The sequence below is a fragment of the Salvelinus namaycush genome, chromosome 27 (assembly GCF_016432855.1).
Source record: "Salvelinus namaycush isolate Seneca chromosome 27, SaNama_1.0, whole genome shotgun sequence".
Classification (NCBI taxonomy): domain Eukaryota; kingdom Metazoa; phylum Chordata; class Actinopteri; order Salmoniformes; family Salmonidae; genus Salvelinus; species Salvelinus namaycush.
In genome coordinates this window covers 23,308,653-23,331,699 of record NC_052333.1, presented here as the reverse complement: position 1 = coordinate 23,331,699, position 23,047 = coordinate 23,308,653, and the positions used below count along the sequence as shown (strand labels likewise).

The window sequence follows — 23,047 nt, the reverse complement described above, 5'->3', positions numbered from 1 at the left end:
GACAGTGTTAGTAATAATCCTTGGAACCCAACATTAGAGTCTGCCCGACTGCAGGTGTTGCTGAGGGGACCAGAAGATTGCTGGTTCGAGCCTATTGAGAGACGGACATAATCTACTCTGTCAAAAACACAAGTAATAAAATATTCCTGCAAATTCATCTTTATACTATATATAGTATCATACTGATACTATCTGTAGACTGTAAGTTAGGCTATTTTATAAACGTCTGTCTAGGTCCTCATGCCGACCGTGCCAACATCCCAAAAATATGGGCACATGTGCAATGACATCCACAGTCCACTGGACTGCAGTCTAAGCTTGGGACAGGTAGTTTTTGACACATAGTCTAGTTTAGTAGAATGTCAACTGGTTCAATACCAGACCAATATGAACTACATTACCTAACATCTGATATATTTATTTCTGGTCAGTCCATAACACTCAATTTGTAACAATGATTAATGTTTTAAATATTACTTTGACAAACATTGTTACTATCAAAGTGACACTTCTGATCTTGACCAAACTGTTATGATCTCAAATAATACAATTATTATAGATCCTACATAACATAGTAATATCTTAAAGTTATGGATATTTTTCAGATGCAACTTTAGGCCTAACTCCCACATTCTGTTTGAGGCCTTAATCAGAATGAAATGATATTCACTTTTGGTTTCTTTATAGTACACACAATAACACAACAGGCCTAGAGTAGAAAAACATTAGTGTTTAGAATGATGTTTACAGTGTGAGGGGAGGAGGTAGCTTCACACACAGAGTCAACAGACACCCAGCAGGTCAAGAGATGCTCCCGTAACCTCGCAGCTTGGAGCAGAGGGCTGGGCTGCAGCTGTTCCGTTCTGCAGGCGTCTCCATGCCGCCAGAATGCAGACAGTAAACCTGCAGACACAGCTTCACACTTACATACGCACACACACACACACGGGCGCGCGCACACACACACACATAAACACACACACCATGACCATGCTGCTTTATACAGTTACAGAATTCTCTATCCTCATGGCTGGCCCTGAATAACTTGGTGTCTCTTGTCTTTCTTGGCACATTATGTGGATCTCTCTACTAAGCCTATAAATTATTTCTGGTGAAAAAATAGGACAAAGGGGTGTAAACCATTTTGTATTATTCAGTGAGCGAATGATGCATGATTTTTAAACTAGGTTATTGTTCTCAGTCAGATTGAATCGTTTCAAAGTGCTTAGGCTATAAAGCAATAATGCCCGAGGGGGTGTGGTATATTTAAGCAATAAGGCCAGAGGAGGTGTGGTATATGGCCAATATACCATGGCTAAGGGCTGTTCTTATGCACGACGCAACGCAGAGTTAGAGCAGTAAAAATACATGTTTTGTCATACCCGTGGTATACGGTCTGGTATACCATGGCTGTCACCCAATCAGCATTCAGGGCTCGAACCACACAGTTTATAATGCTTATTATAAAACAAAAATAATGCTTATTATAAACCAAGTAGTTTGGGTCCTAAGTATTATAAACTGGGTGGTTCGAGCCCTGAATGCTGATTGGGTGACAGCCGTGGTATATCAGACCATATACCACAGGTATGACAAATCATGTATTTTTGCTGCTCTAATTACTTTGGTAACCAGTTTATAATAGCAATACGACACCTCTGGGGTTTGTGGTATATTGCCAATATACCACGGCTAAGGGCTGTATTCAGGCACTCCGCAAGAACAGTCCTTAGTCGTGGTATATTGGCCATGGCATCGCGTCCCCTGGCGTCTTGGAGGACGGTTGTTTTGGGAGGGTTGAAAGCTGAAAACGTTCATACAGGAGCTCGATGATGTCATCTGCGAACTCACTCCCCCAAGTCAGAGGCACCGATTTGTTGTCTTCGTTTTATTTCCCCACTGAAGTTTCTCCAATGCGTCGCGGACCGCAGCACAAACCGAGGAAGTCAGATAACTAAACTTTGCTGTCTAAACGACGTGGGATTTAAGGGATTTAGCGACTGGACATAGACCCGAACAGCCCCTTTTCTGTGGGCGAGCGCGTGAACTTTTACTGGAACCGCAAAAATGAATCGGAGTTTTAATAAATCCCAATCTTCCCTGCAATATTTTGATTGCATCGCGGTTGAAGTGAAAAGCAAGGTAAGCCGACTAGCCTATCGATGGAACACATTTAGACACCATCATGACAATTTTCTTTGAAGTAGGCTAAATAGTTAGCCTAAGCTACTTCACATGCTCTGGAATGGGGTTTCTGGCTAAATAGACTCGGCTGTGGTGGAAGAGGTAGTAGACCGTACTGCTACTTGTCTAGTTTTGACCTGCCACATGCAATGGGAAAACTCACAAACTCTCAACAATTAAGCCACAGTTGGTTAGTTGATGAATTGGTTGTAAACTACTGATGAATTGGTTGTAAACTCAAATTTCTAGTGGAAAACCCGCTGAAGTTTGGGACTATTCATGCGAATCCTGATGCCATGGCAGATGTTCTAGAAAAACTGGTTTTGCATTGAGGAAGGGTCGATTAAATGTGTTAATTATTCTAAAGAAAGTCTCCTGGTAATTCGCAAGAGTAGCGGTCGAGATATGGTTATTTTTTGCAACATTTGTTGCAACTACACTTGATTGTTTTGCTACTAACAGAGTTGACACTGACAGCGTGTTGATTTCAACACAACAATACCCCGACTGACTTCACAAGATTATAGCCGAGCTTTCTCAACCAAATTACATTCCAATAGACCTAACACCGATTTATTTAGTTATTTTAACACAAATATGCTCTCTCATTGTTGCAAAACTAAAATGTAATCGTCTATCGATGTGGGCTAGATACCGAGACATGTTGTATTTTAGTTATTAGGACAAGCAGCTCTTGACCTGCTGGGTGTCTGTCTGTCTCTCTCTCTCTCTCGTGTGTGTGAATCTACCTCCTCCCCTCACACTGTAAACATCACTCCAAGCCTGGAGTGTGTGCCAGTTGCCTACCAACCAACAGACACTGGTGGGTGATAAGACGAAAATGTGCCGTTGAAACCATTAGTGGAATAGATCAGTTCAGACGACTAGATCTCTTCACTACTGTCCCATGTCGTGTCCTTCCTCCATTCTGACATGTCAATATATTGTACTGATAGTATATTCTTCTACTACTATGATATCTGTTGCTCAGGTTATGTTCCTCCATCATTCCTCTCTTTCCTCCTCTCGTACAAGGTTTAGGATGGAGCTGGTGCTGATGTTTACTTCATCCTCAGGTGGATTTCACAGCCTGTACACTTCTTAGGCAGGTTGTATAATCTTTGTGTAGTATTGTGGCTGGCAGTGTTTTGACGGCTCAAGGCTCTCGTTGGTGAAGTGCATCATGGCACCATGCCTGCCCGCCGCAGAGCTGATCCCCTTTATTGTTTCAGAGGGCTGAGTGAGTATTCAGCTCTAATTCAGAGTTAATATTCAGTCTCACTAATTCATACCGGGGCTGGAATGCTGCTGACCCATTGTCTGTCTCTCTGTCTGTGGTGAAAGGAGGTCTTATTTCAGGAGCCCTATCAGAGGGTTAGGGCCCCCTTCTGGCTTATCTCTCCTGGGAACCCCTTAAGGAGCAAGCAGTTTAAAGTTTTGTTTGTGTGTTTAAAAGAACCTCTGACAGGTGGAGAGGAAACTTGTCATCAAGAGCCATATTGGGTTGGGCTAGGTAGGGCAGGACTAAACGTGTCATCACAGAACTAATTGGCTGTTGTAGTGAGTCAACCAGTGTCATCCTCTAGTGACACAACAACCTAACTCACCATCACCACTCTATTCAGGCCTGTTGGAGTGTGACCTCAATCAGGCACCATCTCTCCCCACTGAGGGAGTGAATCGGTATCAGTCTTTTAGTGATGTCATAAAGGACTTTAGTTCCTGTTTATCACTGACCCAGGAGGAAAACCTGTTCTCAGGAGTTGTTCTGATAACACCAGACTAGAACAACGTGGCTTCTCAAAGATGAGCTGTGTTGCAACGGGCTGGTTTGTCTCAGCGCCAGGTGCTCTCTGTAGAGATGTCTTTAGATGGTACTGTAGCATGTCTTCACTCACCCGACAGTATCTACCTCACCCTCTCCCTCCCTCACGCATCATGGTTCATTTCTCAACCACTGGAATTTGCATCTCCATACAAAACTGTCCGTAGGTCGGCTGGGTAGTTTAGATTGTCACACGGGGAAGAAACGTGACAAGACAGAGAAGCCATTAGCAAACTTAGTCTAGCCTCCATCCATGTCAGTCAGTGTGTCGGCCTACTGCTTGAGCAGCTCAGCCTGTCAGTCTGTACCTGTCTGGACCCGTTAACATTCTCCTGTGAAAGAGGAGGAGGTACTCTTTGTTAGTGTGATGTATTATTTTCAGGTTCTGATTCAAATTTAGCTCATGATCTTGTCCAGACTTGTAGCTGGCTGATTCCCTTTAGGCTGTGTTCATGTTTTAAACACAGGCTGGTTTAACAGCTCAGTCACACGGATGACACGGTAACATACTGAAACTGAATAAAATACACTGACCTCTACTTTTCAACAGCTAACATATCTAGCACTTTTAGGATTCTGTTTTTGAATCTATTTTATTTCGTTTTTTTTATCATAAAATCATATCATGACTCAGTGGTTTTCACAAGACCTCATTAGCCCACAAGCAGAGGGAGAACAGTCTGTCACAAACTCATCACTTATTGCTAAATGTAGGTTTCATTTGATGATTTATTTTGGTCTGTCTGTCTGTGTGTGTTTATTCATGTTGTGTTTGGCATCAGTATGAGTTGGATAACACACCTGGCATCACACTGCCTCGCCAACATATTCAGACGATATTTCACGTTGTAATGACAAACTGCATGACAGGCCCAGTCTAACACAAACCTCCCAGCAGTCAAACCTAGGCCTTCCTCTAGGACAGACTGTCATCCGGCCTTCCTCTCTGAGCAGATAATTACCGCACCATAGCATAGTGCAGCACAGTGCGCCACCATCCACAAGTCACTACTGTTGTAATGTGACTGCTATTGTCAGAGACAAAGCCTAGCTTGTGTTATGCAGGCCCAGTGCCCACGCATACAGTGATGGAGTTTCTAATGGCTATGTCAGTTACATGACCAGAGCTGTGACCCCTGGGTCACCCCAGCTGCTCTCCATGGTGGTCCAGTCTCTCTCTCTCTCTCACACACACACACAGACATGCCAGTACAGACAATCACGCCTCTGGGCATCCTGTTTGAGTAAACCATGGTGTGTGTGTGTGCATGCTCAGTCAGTTTGTCCACCCCCATATAATGTTGTTCTGACCCGAACTGTTTTGTCTGTTGGCGTCATGTCATCCAGATAGGCTTGTTTACTGCTGACTCATTCACCTGCATTGTTCCTTTGTCTCATGCGCCTTCCCAAATGGCACCCTACTCCCTATATAGTGCACTACTTTTGACCAGGGTCCTTGATCAACAGTACTGGACTACAGTGAGCTCCAAAAGTATTGGGACCGTGACAATGTTAATGTTGTTTTGGCTCTGTACTCCAGCTCTTTTGATTTGAAATAATACAATGACTATGAGGTTAAAGTGCAGACTGTCAGCTTTAGTTTGAGGGGTATTTTCATCTGTATCAGGTGAACCGTTTAGAAATAAAGCACTTTTTTGTACATAGGTGGCATCCACGTTAACGTAGAAGTGTTTAGAAACATTCTATTCTTATTTACAATAAAAGTGACTCCAAAATGACACTATTTACTATTAATTTCTATTGGACACAAAATAAACTGAAGCACAACCAAAATAAACAGCAAATGCATCCAACAAGTTTGTACAGTAGAGTCACAAGCTTGATGTAATAATTGCGTGCTGGGAATACGGGACCAAATATACTAAACTTTTGACTACTTTAATACACACAAGTGAATTTGTTCCAATAATTTTGGTCCCCTAAAATGTTGGGACTATGTACAAAAAGTGCTGTAGTTTCTAAACGGTTCACCCGATATGGATGAAAATACTCTCACATTAAAGCTAATTAACCTCATGGTCATTGTATCATTTCAAATCCAAAGTTCTGGAGTACAGAGCCCCCCCCCAAAAAAACTATTGTCACTGTTCCAAAACTTTTGGAGCTCACTGTGTATTTAGGGAAAAGGGTGCATTTGGGACAAGCCTAAACCTCCACTTCCCCATTGCTTCAGTAGGATAAATGGAAGACATGGACATAGCAATTACGGCTCTTTTCTTTACCTGTGTCGTGGTTTGTTTTGAGCGTTACGTTGTGTAAATTAGTTTTATTGTGGTTAAGAGAAATCATCTTCTTTAGACGTCCTGAAGGAATATTGTGTCTGTCTGCCGATTCTGTTTTGGCTGAGCATCGTCTAACCTTGGTGGTGGATTAGAGAACAATGTGAAACAGTTGTGACACTGTGATTACTTAGTGTTTTAGGACTCTGTTCCACTGAGGTCTCTTATGTCTTACTATACGTTTATAGGCCAGGTCGATATTGATCGAGATTCAAGTATAAGGTCGGCTCAAATTGTGTTCAGTGCTGTGCTCTGTCACCAAGCAGCTGTCTTGCTAACTCATCCCTCTGTCTTGTCCCTGCAGTACGGAGCAGAGTTCCGTCGGTTCTCCGTGGACCGTTTCAAACCGGGGAAGTTCGAGGAGTTCTATAAGCTCATCATGCACGTTCACCGCATCGCCAACATGGAGGTCATGATTGGCTACGCTGACATCCACGGAGACCTACTGCCAATCAACAATGACGACAACTTCTGCAAGGCGGTGTCTACGGCCCACCCGCTGCTCCGAGTCTTCATACAGAGACAAGGTGAGGATGAGCTAGACTAATATATGGTGTTGCAGTTTGCTCTATCAGAAACAATCGTTTTCTTCTACGTAGTCATTGGTTATGTAATGATTAGGGTCTGTTTTCTCACCTAGCGGTCAGGATCCTTTTGTTTCCCTCACACTGGGGGGGTTACTGACCTGTACTGCTGGTCCTCCATGTGTGTGTGATGGGTCAGTCCTGTGTGCTAACTAAAAGGGAAATGCTTGCAGGCGAAAGCAGCCAATAGAAAGGAGGTCGATGGGAACATCTTCTTTCATGCCAGACATTACTGAGAACTAAAGCCCTGCTTGAATGAGATGCTCCTCACTATGTAGGGCTGAACTGAGCGCTGCTCATCCAAAGGCACCGCTCCTAAACACTGAATGGCAGCCGGCATCCTTCCCCCATATACACAAGGCCTGCGGAGGCCTCTTCCCCTGTATACCAGGCATGGGACCAGGCATGGGGAGCCGACTGCAGCCGGCCCCAGCATACAAATGCATCCATCACCTTTCATGTGGAATGTTCACGTCATTGGCTGTGTTGTGTTTCCTGGTGTACTGTCCCGCTACGAACTGCTACAGTTCGTGTTATGACAATACTCCCAATGATTGTAATACAAGAGGCTGAACAAAGTGGGGTGTTATCATGGCACATTGCTGACACAAAGGATTTGTGTGTTGAAAGGATGCCGCTCCACTAGGAAGGAAGATTATACAATGCCTCTCCTAACAAAGAGTTTTCAGGTGTTTTTTTGTTGTTGAAGAGTTAAGTAATGATAGTGAAGTATTCATATGTGTGCAGCAGGTTAAGGTGAACTTATTGCATTGGAACTCATGGTGTAAGCGTGAGTACTATTTACAGGAATTCACCTTAGTTACTTTGGAGATGAGTCAGCATTCTGGAGCTGTGTATTGAACCTTACTGGAGGCCATTGTTCTAACGTCTGGTCATACTGAGGCCTATTCCTGCCTGTGTATCTGGGAGTAAAAATCCCCTGTGATGAGTAGCGCTGGGTAGTACCAACCTACAAGCACCACAGGCTTCCCGTCAGTCACGCTGTCCAAGCATCTCCTGACCACCATGAGAACAATCCTGGCCTCTGTCAGAGACGGTCAGTAGTTAGAACTACTGCCATCTCTCAGGGCCTCCCACAGAGACATTAGTTTGACTCAGCGTCACGACTCTGTCACTCTGATCACACTGATCCTATTCTAATGCAGTATGGGTCGTCTGGACCCGCAGACTGACTGAACAAGCACTTAACTAGACCCTAACCTCACAGAGACAATACTGCTCATAACGGCAACAGACTTAAACATTGTCCCTCTCTATGTTTTGCGAGAAAGCTGGAAAGGAAATTCTTTATGCAAAACACCCCTCTGAGTGAAATTCTGGAATGGGTTTATAAGACTGAACAGAGCAGGTAAATGTCCCTGACAATGGAGGTCCAAAGCCCAGAACCCCTCACTGTCTGTCAATTTATAGTCTTCTCTCTCCCACCACATGACCTCGGACCCAGCCAATCACAGTAGAGACATAAAGTCAGATGAGGCCCCTGGGGCCAGGGTAGGGTGGTCACTAGATCACCTCCATGGTCCACTGCCATGACAAGGACCCATTTGATGTGCTGCTGCACAGGTGCACTTCTCCCCTCCGCCCGGGACCCACTAAGACCCTCAGATCTCTGGGTAATGACTAATCTGAGTCCAGGGGGGAACTGAACCTGGAAGAGCTCTGCAAAGGGCCCACTTCCTCCTGGTTTAATTTGAACTCACCACCCCACCCCCTACCTTTCCCCAACCCCCTCCCCCGTGTGAGTTTGGAGACCTTGCTGCTGCTTTTACAAGGTTGTCTCTCTCTCTCTGACCGGTAACCAGGCCTGTCGTTAGTTTAGAGGGATCAGTCAGTAGCCACATGCATCATTGCATCTGGCTTTCACCCATCCTGCCTGTGCTCTCCGTTGTTCAGTGAGTTATGAGGTTGTAGGACAATCAACATCAGACTGAGGAAGAGCGGGTTAAGGATCTTTCTCCACCTGCTGTTATACAGTAGTTTCCTGTTAAACGGGGAGATCCAGGGAGATTGGAATCATTTCTTTGCATAATTTACTAATCCTGTTACTGCAAAATCATGATTAATAAAGTGCAGAGATGGGGAAGCTGTGGCCTCGACTAGTAAGCTGGTTACGGAGGGGGAACAGTATTAGGATTGTCCTGTAGACGTATAGAGCAGAGACAGTTGAACTCTGGAACAGTCTATTCTAGTGTATAACTGTTACAGTTTGTGAGCTTTGGAAGATACAGCATGAGTATGAGAACAGAGGGGAAAGGAGTAGTGGAAAGCATGCCTGTATTCAGGCTCCCTGCCTGAGACAATGTGTGGGTGTGATTGTAGCTGTCCAGTCATGTGGAGCCTGCTGGTCACTCACATTAGCTCTGGGTCAGAGAGCTGCAGGGGTGGAGCTTTGTCTGGCCTCCCTTGTTCTGCAGTGGTGTAGCTTTAGTTTGTCTCTGAAATGTCACCATATTCACCATATAATTCACTACTTTTGACCAGGCCCCTATAGGGAATAGGGAGCCATTGTGGAAGCGGCCTTAGTCTGGCCTTCTCTTTTAGACCAGCTCTGGCATGACCACTTCTAATGTAGCTCAAGCTGCTAATTGCTGCATAGGGTTAAGGTTCAACTTGTGAGTTGTAACTTTTAATAAAAAATCTTTGCCACAATGCAAATTGAGTCAAATTGCATTATAAATACAGAATGAAATAGCTGGCGCTCATGGTATGTATCAGGGGTAGGCAAACAGATTCAGTTGTGGGATGATTTTTGTCAGAGTGAAATGTCGTGGGGGCCGGAACATAATTATAATAATTTGTACACTGCAAATTGACCAAAAATAAATTGTATTTGAAAATAACAATTTCATACAGTGCCTTCAGAACGTATTCACAACCCTTTTCCCACATTTTGCTGTGTTACAAAGTGGGATTAAAATGTAATTTTTTTGTAAATGTTATACACAAAATACTCAATGTCAAAGAGGAAGAAAAATTCTAACCTTTTGTAAAAAGAAAATCATTAAAAGTAAAACACTATCTCCATAGATAAGTATTCAACCCTCTCAGTCAATGCAAATTAGAATCACCTTTGACCGTGATTATAGCTGGAGAGTCTTTCTGGGTAAACCCATTTTATTATTTTCAAAAATTTTCATGCTCTGTCAAATTGGTTCTTGATCAATGCTAGACAACCGTTTTCAAGCAGATATAGGTAATCTGTAACTCGGCCACACAGGTGCATTCACTGTCTTGGTAAACAATTCCAGTGTAGATTTGGGCTTGTGTTTTAGGTTATTGTTCTGCTGAAAGGGGAAATCATCTCCCAGTGTCTGGTGGAAAGCAGACAACCAGGTTTTCCTCTAGGATTTTGCCCCTTGGCTTCATTCCGTTGATTTTTTTATCCTGAAAATCATTAAGTAATGGGGAGTTTAACAGGGCCCGGCTGGCGCAGCTGTCTAAGGCACTGCATCGCAATGCTAAAGGCATAACTACAGACCTGAGTTCGATCCTGAGCTGTATCACAACCGGCTGTAATCGGGAGCCCCATAGGGCGATGCACAATTGGCCCAGCGTCGTCCGGGTTAGGGGAGGGTTTGGCTGGGGTAGGACATCATTGTAAATAAGAATTTGGTCTTAACTGACTTGCCTAGTTAAATAACATTTTTTTTATACAATCGTACCCCTAACATGATGCAGCCACCACTATGCCTCAAAATATGGAGAGTGGTACTCAGTAATATGTTTGGGGCAAATCCAATATTAGCACAGTGAATTGCTTTGCAACATTTTTTGCAGTATTACTTTAGTGCCTTGTTGCAAACAGGATGCATGTTTTGGAATATTTTTATTTGCTACAGACTTCCTTCTTTTCACCCTGTCCTTTAGGTTAGTGTTGTGGAATAACTGAGGATGGATCAACAACATTCTAGTTTTCTCCTATCACAGCCTTCCTCTCCGGGAACTGAGTTAGGAAGGACGCCTGTATCTTTGTAGTGACTGGGTGTATTGATACACCATCCAAAGTGTAATTAATAACTTCACCATGCTCAAAGGCATATTCAAAGTCGGCTTTTTTTATACATACACACACATACACAAACAAACAACTTTGGGGGGACAGAAATAAATGACTCGCTGGCTGATTTTTGCGACAAGGGCCACCTGTTGCAATCACTGGTATACATGCAAAGCATAGATTTGGGTTTTATTGTTTTGCATTGGGTCAATTCCACAATAATGGAATTTCAACTTTTAACAAACCATACAACTCTATGCACAAGGACTACTTTTAACAATTTCCACAAAAAAATGTATTAAAAAGAATTTAGTGGAAGAGCTGTGCTGATGTTGTGCTCATCGCTGCAACTCCCGTACGGACTTGGGAGAGGCGAAGGTCGAGAGCCGTGCATCCTCCGAAATACAACCCAGCCAAGCCGCACTGCTTCATGACATAATGCCTGCTTAACCCGGAAGCCAGCCGCACCAATGTGTCGGATGAAACGCAGTACACCTGGCAACCGTGTCAGTGTGCATTGCTCCCGGCCCGCACAGGAGTCACTAGAGCATGATGGGACAAGAACATCCCTGCCAGCCAAACCCTCCCCTAACCCGGACGACGCTGGGCCAATTCTGCGCCGCTCCATGGGTTCTCCCGGTCGTGGCCGGCTGCGACAGAGCCTGGACTCTAACCAGGTTCTCTAGTGGCACAGCTAGCACTGCAATGCAGTGTCTTAGACCACTGTGCCACTCGGGAGGCATCTGCTCTGAATTAACATGACACATAGAAAAAAATCGTTTTTGGTTATTGAACTACAGTAAGTGAAGTGGATTTACACCCAGTAACGGAATTACGGTAATGGAAATGCATCACGGGTCACTGATCTGTACTACACAGAAATGCATAATTATGGATATGAATGAGATTCTCCAAACGTCATGTTTCACAAGTTTGGACAGCGCAGCAGAACAGAGTAGTGTACTGCACTGTACAGAACCATCTAACAGAGTATACTTTACTGTACTCTTTCTTTACTGTATTGGACTGTACTCTGCTCACTGTATTGTACTGTATTGTCCAAACTTGTGAAATAAATGTCTATGATAGGTTCAGATTTGGTCCACTCCGTCTGTGGACTGACCAAATTTCAACTGCTTTTCAACGTCCATGGATGTCCGGTGCTCAGTGGGTGAGGATGCTGGTTACAGTAAATGGAAAGAGAGGGGGGTGGCTCATGGGTAGGTGAGTGAGTGAGATTCTCCAGACTCTTAACACTCTTGGTTTTACCAAAGGACAACAGAGAGAACTGCTATGAGCTGAACATAAGTATGCCAGTGGAAGGGAGGACAGTAGCAGGTGACCCAACTGTGGTTTGTGACAATTATTTCCTATTGTAGCCAATTTACTTGTAGTAATTCTGTTACTCAATCTAATTTATTTATAAAGCCCTTTTTACATCAGCAGATGTCACAAAGTGCTATACAGATCCCAGCCTAAAACCCCAAACAGCAAGCAATGCAGATGTAGAAGCACAGTGGATAGGAAAAACTCCCAAGAAAGGTAGAAACCTAGAGAGGAACCAGACTCTGAGGGGTGGCCAGTCCTCTGCTGGGTGGAGATTATAAGAGTACATGGCCATTAATGCTAGATTGTTCTTCAAGATGTTCAAACGTTCATAGATGACCAGCAAGGTCAAATAATAATCACAGGGGTTGTAGAGGGTGCACCAGGTCAGTACCTCAGGAGTAAATGTCAGTTGGTGTTACTAATGTTTTAAAATTATAGTATTATTATTCTGAATTTTAATCACTTAATAATTAATAAACAAAATTGAAATCAGTTAAATCACTACAAGTAATTGGTAGGTCGACCATTACTTGTTACTTTTGTGAACTTTCATTATCCTCTCTCATGAGGGTGAGAAATTAGAAAATATCTTAAAGATGAGTGGGATTTTGATAATTGAATTACAAGGAAATATTTCTTACATTTACAGAAGCTAAAAAAATTCTAAAAAACTAAATATAAGTGTTGATATTAGTCGGCATGGCTCTTTACGTCAACATGTTTGTGTTTTGATGTATTTCTCATATGGGCATTTCCATGTAAAAAGACCCATGAACACCAACATGTGAAGTTCATAGAAGCATTTCAAATTTGGTGTCAAATAAATGCTAAGAGTCTCTATATTTCAGGGAAATTAGGGCATATATACATTTTTCAACCATTTCCATCCTAAAAATTAGGACTAAGCAAAAGGCTTTGCTTTCTGGTCGAAACGGAAAACATCTTCCAGGAAAAAGTCTTAAAAGGTATTAGAAATACAAAGCACAGTGATGTTGAAGTAAAGACCCCTGCCAACAAATATCAACACTTATATTTCGTTTTGGAGATATTATTCTGCCTGCTTTAATTTTAATAAAAATTGCCTTGTGCCTTGAAATTCCATTACCAAAAACTTTGTCAGGAGATGCTTGGACAAAAACTTACCCAAATCTTTAAAATAAATTATAATTACTCTCCCTTATGGAGGATAATGAAAGTTCACAGAAGTAACAAGTAAAGGTAGACATCAATTACTTAGTGTTTTTACTATCACTTTTGTTTATGAATTAAGTGATTAAATTGAATCCCCAGTCGTTAGCGAATGATTGGAATTCGGAACTTGAGAACTGCGGGCCATTGTCGGAGTACAGTTCAGACGCAACCCCATGTCTTGCGAAGACTGATTTCAGGTAGGTGATTACAGCTTTGCTGGAGGTAGTTGGCAGTGTTGCTACTTCAGGGTAGTTTGAGTAGTAGTCAGTAACAAAAATGTATTTTTTGCCTTTGCAGTCAAAAAGGTAAACTCCAACTTTGTAGTAGGTTTGGTTGGGTCCTGGATGAGGCATTAGCGGTTCTGCTTGCTGCTTTGGCCTGTAGGTCAAACACAGTTCACATGAAGCAGGTGTCTGGCTGATTTCCTGGTTCGTTCTTGGCCAGTACATTACTTCTCATGCTAGTTGTTTGCATTTTACCTCAGCCAAGTAGCCCTTGTGTGTTTTCTGTAGCATTGCTTTGCGTAGTGTCATGGGAATGACAATTTTGTTGCCTTTGAACACTGTCATCCACAACGGTGAGCTCTGCTCTGCACATCCAGCAATCCTGTATTCTCTTTGGACAGTTGTTTTTCTGTGTGGGCCATCCTATCAGTGTTGTTTCTTTCAACTCTGTCATTGTTTGGTCAGCTGCTTTCTCTCTTTTGATCTGCTCCATTATCTCAGAAGACACAGGAAGTGATGCTATGATCATATCGACATAGGCCTGAATCTGATTTAATGTGTGTCGGCGCTCTCTTTCTTGTCAACTACTCGAGAAAGAGTGTCAGAGGCAGACATTTCACTTTCACGGTGTGTGTATCATCTTCACGTCATACTTTTGCAGTCTGATCAACATTCTCTGGATTCTCATTGGACAATCATTCAGTTGCTTAGACATGATTGACACCAGTGGTTTGTGGTCAGTTTCTACTTCAAAGGCTTGTCTGTAGACTTATTGGTGAAACCTTTTGCAAACGTATGTTCGCCAGTAGTTCTTTCTCTATTTGTGCATACCTTGTCTCTGCGCCTGTCAAGGCTCTGGATGCATAAGCAATGGGTTGCCATGTGTCGTCATGCTGTTGCAGAAGAACTGCTCCCAGGCCAAACTGTGACACGAATGCAGAAATCCTTGTGCTTTTCTCTGGATCATATAACCTTAGCACTGGCTCTTCTGTGATTGTCTTCAGGTTGTTTTTGAAGCAGTTTTCCTGCTCATGAGTCCATATCCGTTTGTCTGTTCCAGAAGACATCTGAGTGGTGTGGACTGTGCTAACAGTTGAGGTATGAATTTTGCAAAACTTTTCAGACGCTTCGTGCCCGTGAAGCGTCTGACGTTGTCCTTGTTCTTCGGGTACTCCATATTGTTGGTGGCTGATGTTTTTCCTCGGGTTTGGTTTGACTCGATCCTCTGAAAGTACGTCTCCCACAAAGGTATGTGTTTTCACACCAAACTCGCATTTGTCCTTGTTTAGTTTCAGGTTGACTTTCCGTGTCAGGTCCAGCACTTGTCTCACTCTCACGTCATGTTCTTCTTTTGTGGACCCCCAGACGATGATATTGTCCATCATGGTCTCTAGTCCTGGAATGTGCTCATAGATTGTCTTGTGGTAGGCCTCTGGCGCTGAGAGAATCCCATATGGTAGACAACGAAATCTGTACCTGCCCTCAGGTGTGTTGAATGTGCATAGCCTTGAGCTTGCATCATCTAGCGTCATTTGCCAGAATCCTGATGAGGCATCAAGCTTACTGAACCACTTTGCTCCAGCAAACTGCAACATTACCTCTTCTCTGGTTGGTAACTTGAAATGCTCTCGCTTGATTGCTTTTTTGAGATCTCTCGGGTTTAAACATATCCTGAGATCGCCGTTCTTTTTTATCACAATAACCAGTGAGCTTACCCAATCTGTAGGTTCGTCCATGTTTGTGATGACGTCCATCTTTTCCATGCGTCCAAGTTCCTCCTTGAGCTTTTTTCATGCACAACTGGAGTATTTTTGTCATCAATACATATTTTGTGTTCTCCAGGTTAACATCCGAGACCCTGAAACACGTCCTTGTACTCAGTCAGTAGTGATTCTTGGTCATTTTCAGTCTGTCACTACATACTCTTTTCACCAAATTTAGCTTTTCACAAGCACTAGGATAAGCTGTACACTCTTTTCCACGTTCAGCAGCTGTGCTTTGAAATGTTTTCCTTTGTGCTGTAAAGTTACTATGTAGCTTCCTTTGACTGCTACGTTCTTCCCAGTATAACTAGTAGCCTTGATTTTCATAGGGTGTATTTTGCTCTTCACATTCAGTGTTTTGTAGTCATCCAGCGACAACAGGTTTACCTGTGCTCCAGTATCAAGCTTGAATGGTATTATAGTTTCATTCGCAGTTAATGGCACAATCCATTCAGCTTTTGTTATATAATTTGCCATATGCAGGGCAATTTTTTGGCTTGTGGATAACTCCACATTTTCCACATGTGGTGTTTAGATTTTTCTCTTTTGGTTGTTTTTGTTTTGTGTGTGTGTGTGTGTGTGTGTGTGTGTGTGTGTGTGTGTGTGTGTGTGTGTGTGTGTGTGTGTGTGTGTGGCTCCTCTCTTTGTATTGCATGCACTGACGTCTCATCCCTGCACAGCTCTTTAGCTTGTGCTCTGGTGGTTTCAGCTGCTCGACACATTCACTGCTTTATCCAAAGTCACATCTTGCTCACGCAGCAATCTCTCCTTGAGTCAATTATCAAGTATGGCACAGACAATCCTGTCTTTCACTAGTGAATTTGAAAATCTGAAAGACTCGCATGTTTTGCTCAGTGTGTTCAGCTCAGCCAAGTACTGGTCAACTGACTCCCTGTTTCTGAACTTTTATCTCTCAAACGTGATGTTCTGGCTTGATACAAAGTACTCCTCAAATTTAGCCATGAGCACTGTCAATGTCAAGTTTGCCTCGTCTAGCTGAAAGCTGTTGTAAATGTCCAATGCATCCCCAACAATAACATGCTGAAAAATGGAAGCTTTCAATTTATCTCCCCTTGCTCCACTGGTTGCTATGTAGATATTGGATTTCTGCTTGAAACGTTTCCATTTGTCGGCTAGATTGCCTGTTAACTGCACAGGAGTAGGAGGACTAAGCCTATCCATGACCGGGAAACGGGTACAGTTTCAATATCTCTTCGGTAAGTTGCTCAACTTGCTCATCAACATATTCCAATGCAGTCATTCTTCGTATGATGACAAACCGGAGCGTAGGTTTAACTACTTTTAATAAACAGATACTTCAGCTAGAAATGTCCTTGAAGTATGCCTTGTATGGCTACACAACTCCCCCACCCTCGCATAGCCTGCTGGGTGACAGTCTTAATGTTATTAACTCGTAACAACACAACTTATGCTTAATTCTTAAGATGGAAAATGGTTCAAATGTATCTATGCCTTCATTTCTCAACAATAAAGACTTCACTTTCCTTTGACACCCAATTTGATATGCTCCAATGAACTTCACATGTTGGTGCTCATGGGTCCTTTTCCATGAAAATGCCCATAGACATTTCACTTAACATGTTACTGAGGTGCACACAGTCAACAAGTTTTCCTTAAGGGTCTTATTGACCTGCATTGTCAGGTACAGTTAAGTGTTTTTCTTCTGGCTCAAAGCACTGCTTGTTTGACGTACCGGAATCCCCTCCAGTGCAAGGAATTCATTAAAAAAACAAAAACACACTTATGTAGAGATATATAAAGTTAATTTTGAATGTGTGCCAGTCATAATCCTACCTACAACTACACGAATGTAGCGGACTTCCTGCCTTCAAGCAAAATATGTTTTTGCTTTGGTTTTGGGGGAAATGTTTTTAAAGACAATGCCAGCGCTGAACAGACTAAACTTTAAACAGATGACAAGAGCACCTCTTTCGCAAAACCCACACTTTAAATAAATACTGGGATGTTGGGAACTAGGTGGGTGATATAGGCCAAGGTTGTCTCGGTGGCAGTGTAGCTTGTTTAACATGTGGTGTTATGGGTACATAACCTGATTAACCTTCTGGAAACCCACCTGGGACACTAGACTGATAATAGTGTTAGCAAAACAGTGTCTCTCTTGTTTTAGTACAAATGCACAGTACTGGCTGTCAGAAGGAAACTGCTTTATCAACATTTAAGTTGAACTCTTAATGCATCTTTAAGCGTTAAATGTGGATGAGCTATTGTAGAAATCTCTTCGCCATTTCCTGGTTGCAAAAATTCTAATAGTTTTCTGAATTTCAGTTTGTGACAAAGCAAGCAAGGATAGTGTAGAGAATCATTGTACCATCCAAACCGCTGTGAAATATATTTTGCATAACCAAAAATATAGTATTTTCATCTGTTTGAAGCTGGTGTACAAAACCGAAAGTAAAAGACACAAAAACTAAACTTAGGAACCGGATTCATAGAACTAGTGCACATAGAACATATATACCGCTTCTTAGACTTGCTTTCAATGAGAATGACAGATCTATAACACACACACATTTTTATGTGGGTTTGGTCAGGTCGCCCAAAAAGTTTAGATATTGCAGCTTTAATGTGGCAAGGAGAACTAAAATTCAGTCCGTCATAGTGAACCAATTGTTACTATTGTTTTTGCTGCTTTTAGACTCAAACGTGTATTGAGTTGCTTGCACAGCAGACGTTCAGGGAAAGTATTATTGTAATTACACTGAGTATACAAAACATTAAGAACACCTGCTCTTTCCATTACATAGACCTACCAGGTGAATCCAGGTGGAAGCTATGATCCCTTATTGATGTCAATTGTTAAATCCACTTCAATCAGCGTAGATGTAGGGGAGGAGACAGTTTGAAGGATGTTTAAGCCTTGAGACATGGATTGTGTATGTGTGCCATTCAGAGAGTGAATGGGCAAAACATAAAATATAAGTGCCTTTGAATGGGGTATGGTAGTGAGTCCCGGGCGCACCGGTTTGTGTCAAGAATGGCAACGCTGCTGGGTTTTTCACTCTCAACAGTTTCCTGTGTGTATCAAGAATGGTCGACCACCCAAAGGACACCCATCCAACTTGACACACCTGTGGGAAGCATTAGAGTCAACAAGGGCCAGCATCCCTGTGGAACATTTTCAACACCTTGTAGAGTCCATGCCCTGACGAATGTATACTCCAGTGTATAGACTCTATTTCAAGCATAAATCGGTTGTTGAGGAATGTAGCTGGGCATTGTCTGAATAGAGGAATGTCATACACACTGCAACAGAACCCTGCTGTGTGGCAGTGACTGGACTGAGTGAACCAGCTGCTTTGTTATATTTCTGTAATTGCTAATCAAAGTGTGGTGGTGCTTTACAAAGTGTTGAAAAAAACAACCCTCTCCAGTAAGTATAATTGAATTCCCCAGAGAGGATGTGATCCAGACCAGTGTCTGAAGTCCCAACAGAGGTCTGAGATGGAGAGCCAAGACTGCAGACTGTATTGGCCAGCTAGAGACATAGAGAAGGCCCAGACTGACAAATAACCCCTCAGATGAGATCTAATTGGGTTGAACTCGTAACAAGATGGAAGTAAAATTGTTATTGCCATTTTAGATATTAATTTTAACCATAGTTAATCTTCCGTGACATTGTTTTTCTTAGATCCATAAGTTTCTCCTTCTCATCATGATAATGTGTTATTGTTGGAGGAGAGTCCTTTTGGCATTTAGCACGCCTCTGTTAGCAACACGTCTCATTTCCCCCCGGTGTAGCTCCCCCACTCCCCCCCCCCCCCCCCCCTGGGCTGGGTGTTATTTGTGTCTGTGTACCACAGCAGCCAACCACGGGGTACTGTCTGAACATCTGGTCTACCCAGACCCAGACCCTTCATGACGACGGGGCTTCCCGAGAACGCTCCCTGGAACAGGACCACGATTTGTTACCCCCGTCATTGTACTGGACACTCCTCCTGAAGAGAAGCACACCTGACAGATGTGTTTTCACCTCTCCACCAGTGTAGTGTACAAAGCTGTGCCCTCTGAGCGTTTTGAACCAGGGTGTAGAGTCATATAGCATTAGCCCTTTATCCCCCCCAGTCAGGACAGTGACAGCAGAGCAGGGTTAGGGATGTCACTCCTGTGCTGAGCTCGGATTAGATGTCTGATTAGTTTAATGTAGTATTTATTCATGCGAGAGTTCTGCCTTTCTCCTCCTCTCCAGGCCTTATGTAAGTGTGCTACTGGATTATGCAACTCACATGCTGCCTGGCCAGAGGAGAGGACTGCAGCAACCCTTGTATTATCGGCCATGGCTCCCTTCCAGAGGACAAAAGAACGGCTACAGCATGAAAGTAGAGGCCTGCTGTCTGGGCCACGTTGACTTGAAATAAAAAAGAATCTGAGCAAGAGATGGACAATGAGACAAGTCTACTGCACAGTTAATTAGTGATGCACCGATATGACATTTGTGACCGATATCCAATATTTTCCTTGCCCCAAAAAAACTAGAACAATTTATTTTGACATTTTTGCGGCTTTTACGTATTCTAGTACAGTTAAATAGTTAAAACACACACACGGACGCAGCGGTCTAAGGCACTGCATCTCAGTGCAGAGGCGTCACTACAGTCTCTGGTTCGAATCCAGGCTGTATCACATCCGGCTGTGATTGGGAGTCCCATAGGGTGGCGCACAATTGGCCCAGTGTCGTCCGGGCTGTCATTGTAAATAAGAATTTGTTCTTAACTGTCTTGCCTAGTTAAATAAAGGTTACATATACATACATACATACACACACCACACTGACACAAAAAAATATTTTGTTGCCATTTTACGTATGTCCCCATTACCAGTAAAACATAATCAAAACCTATTTCTTTCACTTACTTGCTGTTTCGTTGTTCAGTCGTTTCATTCTCAACCAGGATTTCTATGGAACGGTTTGGGTCTTTGCATGTCAAAAAAGATACACGTCAAATAACACGACGACATCTGTTTCAGTAGCTATAGTTAGCTAGCTAACTATATAGCTTGGGGTCATCTAAAATAACCCTAATTTATAAGACAGTTTTTTTATTTGATTAATGGTGGTTGGACCCATCTATGTGAAGCTAGCCACAATAAGGATTAGCCACAATAGTGGACTTTGCTGTTAGCCTTCAAAATAAAGTATGGCATAATTCTACTATTTGTATTCACTGTCAATGACATACTTTTATTTTGAAGGCAAACCGCAAATTCCACTATTGTGCCTGATCCTTATTGTGGCTAGCTTCACAACTCATAACCAAGTCCGGTCGAGCTTCACTAGCCAGATGAAGCTAGTTGGCTGCTTATAACTTTAGTTTTGGACAACAGGGTTAAGTAGCTGGCTAGCTATTTATTTTTATGAACTGAAGTTCAATTTCAATAGGTGAACAACAAGTGGCAACCTAGCTAATACTTACTCACAAGGATTCCTAAATCATTGCTAAGAATAATGAAAATGACTGCAGTTTTTACTGGTCATTGTTTTCAGGCTGGTTTTATTGGTGCTAGCTAGGTATCAAGCTAAAGCTAGCTACCCCAGATGTTGCGTTTTTTTTTGTACAGCTTTGACAGTGCCACTGTATATTTTTTGACACGCAAAGACCCAAACGGCGTTTCATAGTATGTATGCAGTGACGCTATCACTGTGTAACTCCGGTAGGGAAACATCTGAAAAATAGCACACTTGGTAGTGTGTACTGGTGCTCGACCAGTCATCGGAAGCCAACATCACCCATGACAGAGAACTGTTGGTTGTCAAGGGCAATGAATTCCATTATCTTGGCTTTGATGTATTTCACATTTGAGTTGTCACGATGACATTTTCTTACACTTTCAAATGACTGCTGGACTTGTTGACTGCTCGATCCACACAGCAGACATTGTGGGCTAGGTTAGGAATGCTGTGTTGCACGTGTAGCGCAACATTTTACGTGGTGTCATTACGTCATGTACCTACATCATATAGATATGCACGGTAGCTTTTACATCGGTGTTAAACTAGACATCGGGCCGATACCGATGTTGGCATTTTTAGCTAATGTTGTCCAATTTTCGATATGTTCACCGATTTTTATATCGTGCATCCCTACAGTTAATGCATTTCCGATGTCTGAATGCTCTGCAGGGATTAAAAGCCTGGTTCTGTTTGGGATAGAGTGGTTATGAAATGGGTCCATATGTATGAGCTGGTCCACATGTTGCTCTGGACAAACAGACAGGCTCTTGAAAGGGGAGGAAGAGAACCAGCTGTCAGTAGCCCCTCCACCCCTGTGCCCCTCCCCCACTCCCCAGCATTAGGTTTCTTTCCTCTCACTTTGGTAAAAGTGCTGAAGCTGACAGTATGACCGTTCAGAGAAAGTCTGAAAGAGGGTGAACCGAAAGGGAGAGAATGGCCTCTGCAGGTTTAGGCTAGTCCAGTCTGCTGTGGTTCTGTTATTCCTCTGTCAGGCATCAGACAGCCCTGTCTGGGTCATTGGTAATCCCAGTCATATCCAGAGGGGAGACGGTCTGAGCATCACAGCACCATGCTGGACAAATAACTCCCAGAGAGGGGGGACACTGGCTGGCTGCAGATGAACAGACCAACATGCTGTTCATTGAAATACCTTATACCTTCCTATTTGTTTCATAGCAGGTCTGTATTTGGCTTACCTCTACAGTATATTTGGTTATCCTGCCTGCTTCTTGTAGTAGGCTGTCCTGTGTGTTCCTGGACCATGTCAAGTGTATCTTCTCTAAGGTGGCATGGCCAGAGCAGTTAAAAGTGGTTGTGTGTGTGGAAGAGGGGTCGTTTTTCTCCTGTGCTCCTCACAGAGAGCAGTAGTTGGAGTGTGATGGCACTGTAGCTACCTGCTAGGAGCAGCATGGAGGGGTAGCTTCATGCCTGATTGGGACAGGCCCTCTCTGTCTGCCTGCTCTGTTGTAGCAGGACCATTATCGACAGTTTAGATGGGCCCTAAGTCAACCCACTTGTTAGGGTCTCAGTCGTGCCACACCACCCCCTCCTCCACCCCTGCTCTTCCCATCAACAGGGGCCAAATTTGGTTTAGTTTACCCAGGCAAGTTTTTTTCCCATTGCTTTACTTTGATTTCCCCTGTTTGTGTCTTGGTGTTTGTTGGTGTTTTGTAGTTTAATGGTTGTTTGTGGAGTTAGTCATTATACGTTCATGGCAACAACACAGCAGCTGCTTGTTGTTGTTTAGGAGTTTCACGGGAGCAGGGATGGTTGGGATGAGAGCAGACGTGTGGAGGATTGGTGAGAGGAATCTGCACTCCTTCCTTTTTATTAATATCCCCCCTCATTGGATTCCTCCTTCCTGGTCGCCTCTCTCCTCTGTCTGCTCCTGAGATCACACACACACACACTCCTTCCCATCCTCTCCCTCTGATCCATAAACTAGAATGGAGGGAGGAGTGTGTTCACTTTAATTAAACTCTAAACGTCTGTTGTATTTGGCAAACTTTGAGATGTTTTTTTTTTTCTCTCCCTGCTTTGTTTGATTTAACGACCTGCTTTGAAAAGGCCTCGCTGTGTCAGCTCCCACAGCCTATGTTTCCAGACACACTGCCATGATTCCTGTGTGAGTTTCTCTC

The 23,047-nt window shown here is 43.1% G+C and overlaps 1 protein-coding gene across 1 annotated transcript in view; it reads left to right on the top strand.

The window, feature by feature from the left end:
• Positions 1 to 1,839: 1,839 nt before the first annotated feature.
• LOC120022222 (partitioning defective 6 homolog gamma-like) overlaps positions 1,840 to 23,047 on the top strand; it is a 42,055-nt gene continuing 20,847 nt past the window's right edge. Inside the window, exons 1-2 of the mRNA XM_038966102.1 lie at positions 1,840 to 2,142; positions 6,614 to 6,836. Of these exons, the coding sequence (XP_038822030.1) occupies positions 2,068 to 2,142; positions 6,614 to 6,836 (298 nt within the window). The 5' untranslated portion in view covers positions 1,840 to 2,067. The remainder of the gene's footprint in view (positions 2,143 to 6,613; positions 6,837 to 23,047) is intronic.